Source organism: Apis dorsata, unplaced genomic scaffold, assembly GCF_000469605.1.
Source record: "Apis dorsata unplaced genomic scaffold, Apis dorsata 1.3 scaffold_515, whole genome shotgun sequence".
In the NCBI taxonomy this organism is placed as follows: Eukaryota; Metazoa; Arthropoda; class Insecta; order Hymenoptera; family Apidae; genus Apis; species Apis dorsata.
Window position 1 is genome coordinate 119,692 of NW_006263741.1, and position 4,648 is coordinate 124,339.

Below are 4,648 nucleotides of genomic sequence, written 5' to 3' on the forward strand. Positions count from 1 at the left end.
AAACGAAGAACATGTTTTTCCTATTATTTTACGCAAGTGTTAGTGGCTGATGCAAGAGAGAGATTGAAAAATAAGAATGATATGTTAAAATTATACGGAAAGGTTTTCACGGATTTTAGATTTTAAATCCAATTAGAAATGGACCAGCTGGGCGAGTTCGAGTAGATATTCAAAATTGCCATTATTCATTTTGGGGCAATCGTATTATTTTTCAACACTAGTCTTGTTCTCGCGTAGCATGTTTTTAATAATTTAATTTTCTTTTTCTTCCTTTTCTTGATCCTTTTGGAACTCCTAAACAATTGTCGTTTCAAAATATGTTCCCATATTCTTATTACTATATGCAACATTAATAATAATCGATTTAATTTTCTTTAATTCCTTATATATTTATGATTTTTTTTCGAGTGTATCATATTTTTTTTTTTTTTTTCTTTCTTTATAACGCTGTCGTAAATTTACTTTATAGATAAAAAGAGGTTACAAAGGAATGATGTATAAGTTGTATGATTTTCTTATTTGGTCTCTTCCTGCGCTCAATTTCTTTATTAATCTTTCTATTTATTTTTTATCCGATCATCGCAAAAATTTAGATTTGTAATTTGATTATTGAAATATTTATCACCGTGTCACAAATAAGATAACAAACGGTGAAATATTATTCTTCGCTTTAATCTTTATATATTTCAATTCCTAAAATTGTTCTCTCTCTCTCTCTCTCTCTCTCTCTCTCTCTCTCTCTCTCTCTCTCTCTCTCTCTCTCTCCTCTCCTCTCCTCTCCCTCCTCCCTCCTCCCTCTTTCCTCTCCGCTTCTCTTTTTCTCTTTGACTCTGTTTCTTCCCTTTTTTCCATCCCTCTATCTTTCTTTTCTCTTTTTTCTCTATTCGTGGGAAAAGCTAGCCATTGCAATCTCAAATATTCATCCGCTGAATTTTCCTAGTTCCCTTGTCCCAAGTTATGTTGTTCTATTTGTATTTATCATCAATCACGTCGTAATTGTAAATTATAATTATTATAAACGTTTACACGAAATAATAAATTCTGATAAAATGTCTCAGAAAATAATCTCGATTGTCCTGCTTCGCAGTATTATCAGGTATTTTGGAAGGGCAATATATACTATATTGAGTCAATAATTCCAAAAGCGTAATATAACGCTTACATCTTTAACAATATTTTAAATTTAAACACAGATTTCAAGAAAATGATTTTAAAAGGTTAGACAGATGTAAGCACAATGTTCCTATACAGTAAGAATTCTTCTTTATGATTAGTATTTATTATTACTGTTTTCATGTTCGCAAGCTTCATAATTATCTTCGTTGATTCAAGATTCATCGCATGTAGATATTGAAGAGAATTATAAGATAGGTAAGATACTAAGTTTGATCAGATGTGAAATGAAAATTGTTTGATATCATTTTCAATATTGATAAATTCGAATTAATAAAAATCTAGAAATGGAGGATATTGGTTTTGAATAAAATAAATTGTATATTATTAACAATATACGTTTAAGTCTAATCAATTTGAAATAAAAGCAAAAATAACGTTTTAATATTTATTTGATAATTAAAATTGACTTAAACTTAACAGTTGAATAGTTTTACGATATCTTGTTTGTATCTTGTTAACTTTCGAAATTTATATAAAGATATGTATGTTTATATATTCGCCTACAGAAATACAGTAATTTAGTTGGCTTTTAATACGTATCGGTGTGTAGATCCTTATATTCTCGCGTTATAATTTATAATTTTTTCGTAATATTACGAAATAATACGTAACATTCGCGTGTTCTTTCTAAGAAAATGGTCTTACAATAAAATAATTATACAAGATTTTGTATAATTTGTCAGAAATCAACATAATCGATAGAAGTACAATTTGAATTTTCTTTCAATTTTAAAAATTTTTTTATCTTTTGGATATCTATGATTGTTCTTTATTTTAACAAATATAATTGATTGTATAAAATTGAATTAATCAAATAATAGTTTATAATATTTAAACGTGAAAATTTTTTTCATATCCTAAAAATAACATATAGTAAAAATTATCCTGAAAAAATTAGAATTTCAAGAAGAAGAGATTAGATTAGAAGAAGATTATGCAAATTACTATAAAGTAATTTTACATCATTCTGTGATCATAAGACTAGGCTTAGACCTTGGCCTACATATTTGCTGTACACTAATTTCGTTTTAATCGATTACAAATAGTAATCATTGAAATGAATTATAATAATTATGAATTAAAGTAACAAGTCATTATATAAAATTTAAATAGAATTTATTTAGAAATAAAATATAAAAGAAGTAAAAATGAAGAATTAAGGAATACATATATATGGCGAATAATGAATATATTGCTGTCACCTTTCAAATCAATTTTCACTATTCACTGTATATCAAAGACAATGTTTTTTTTATATGCAATAATAATATCTTATTGTGCTAATACCTTAAATCTTTGATAACAATATCTATTTTAATAGATAAAAATAATTAATTTCGGCATTATTATTATTACTAATTACTTGCAAATGAAGATTATTTGTTATCTAATAATCAATATATCAATTAAACATAATATATAAATTAAAAATAAAAATAATAAAAATTAATTAACCAATCAATCAATTTAATAAGTACATAAATAACATAAGTATTTTGAATTTTGCTTTTTCAAATAATATAATTAAAAATAAAAATAACTCAACGCTCAGAGAAGAGACGTAAAAGTATTATTATTTATGACGTTCAAGATTCATTTTGTCTCAGATTATTATTAGAATAAATTGCGTTGACTTAGTTGTGACGATAACTATCTAGTGAATAATGATTGAATCAAGACTTGTTTTACTATTTTAAAATATATAAAGATATAAGTATATGAATTATTTTATCGATAAATTTTTGTATATAATAAAAGAAATTAAAATTAGTTTAACAAAGAATAAAAAACAATAATTTTATAAATTTTTAATAGACAAAATTTAAAATAATTTAGCGAACATGAAGATAACATTGTATCACTAACATCAACTCACATTATTATTATGTATCACTAACACCATCTACGGCCATTTCCTAAATTTAATACTACATAGGGTGGGGTGCTAAGAGCTAGCAAATATTACTGGTGGGGAGCTTCGTGTCGAAGCACACGTAAAGGTCACCTTCAGTTTTAGTTCAAGACTCGAAAGAAGTGTTTGATGTAAAGTGAACACCGTAGATTTTTCAAGTATAAGTAATTTTAAACATAAAAAGTTTTAAATTAACATTCATATTTTATTTCTCATTGTAATTGGATATATATTTATTTGGTAAGTTGAAAATGTTCAATTTTCTTACATATACATATTATAACATATATATAATAAATAATTTACTGATTAATTGTCAGTGACAATGATGGTATCTTGATGGTACATTGTTACAATAGACTATTATTTTTTATTAATTTTTAACTTAAAAAATTAATAAATTATTTTATTAAGTTCATTAAGTTGTGTATTTTTTATATTAAATTGACATTTGTTTTTTATATATAAAAAAATTACGTTATTTACAAATTTAATTTCAATAATCTATTCTGTATGCATTACCGTTGTTCTAATGTTTTGATGCACAGTAATTTGATAATGTGCCAGATTCTATTGATTCTTCAAACATATGCTATTTTATTTTAAAATACGAAGGACTATCAATGACGTTTTGTATGTCCTTTAAAAATACCTTTTTAAGGTAATATCTTTTTATTATTTATTTTTAAATAATTACGATTTTAAATAATTCAATGAAAATTAGATTCTATAATTTTATATCACAAATTTTATGATTTTTCATTGATTATTAAACAATGTTTAAATTCAAAAACTATTAATCATTTTTTTATGTAAAATAGTTATATACATAATATAAAAATGTTTTAAATATTCAGAAGAAGATTATTATGTAAATATTGGTAATAAGTTTCTCATAAATCGGATGCTATGTTCATGTTAATAACAATAAATGTAGTTTATAATATTTAATAGTTTTTTATTTTAGGTTATATATTTTATTTAGGACATAGAAATTATCTTTTAAATTTTTTGTATATTTATTTTTAAAATATGTCCATAAAGAATGATGAAATGCAATGTCCTTGCACAGTCAAAGATGAATCGAAGAAGGAAGATTTTTCTTTTCTCATTCCATTTACAATACAAAGTAATATATTATAATATGTATTATAAAATTTATTTCATTGTTAAGACATAATCAATGATAATTTCGGAAAGTAATATTAAGTTTTTTATTAGATGACAAAGAACAAGGTAAGGAAGACTTAAATGCTAGTATGTCTTTTTATAATAATAACAATGATAAAAGAAGAATTTATATTCAGAGCTTGGAATCAATGGCGCTTCCACAAGTAAGCTATTATAAGAGCTTAGTGGGCATATACTTCTCTGTTATGTATAAATTATATAATTATACATTAATTATATATATTAATTTATATAATTTATATATGTATAATTTTTATATTTAATATACTGATAAAAAATTGAAATAAATAATTATGATATTATAAAAATTATAAAAATTGAAATAAAGACTTAATTTATCAGTTAGTATTGTCATTATAAAAAAGATTT

At 23.5% G+C, this 4,648-nt stretch overlaps 1 protein-coding gene across 9 annotated transcripts in view; it reads left to right on the forward strand.

Moving 5' to 3' along the window:
* Positions 1–2,867: 2,867 nt before the first annotated feature.
* The window catches only part of LOC102681646 (ATP-dependent 6-phosphofructokinase), a 10,665-nt gene continuing 8,884 nt past the window's right edge, over positions 2,868–4,648 (forward strand). For 4 of the 9 annotated variants that reach the window (XM_006620401.2, XM_031512729.1, XM_006620402.2 and 1 more), the window contains exons 1-2: positions 4,077–4,217; positions 4,310–4,422. In XM_006620401.2, the coding sequence (XP_006620464.1) occupies positions 4,121–4,217; positions 4,310–4,422 (210 nt within the window). In that variant the 5' untranslated portion in view covers positions 4,077–4,120. Of the gene's footprint in view, positions 2,887–3,117; positions 3,329–3,729; positions 3,750–4,076; positions 4,218–4,309; positions 4,423–4,648 lie in introns of those variants that run through there. The other 5 variants (XM_031512731.1, XM_031512733.1, XM_031512736.1 and 2 more) reach the window with 5 other exon arrangements.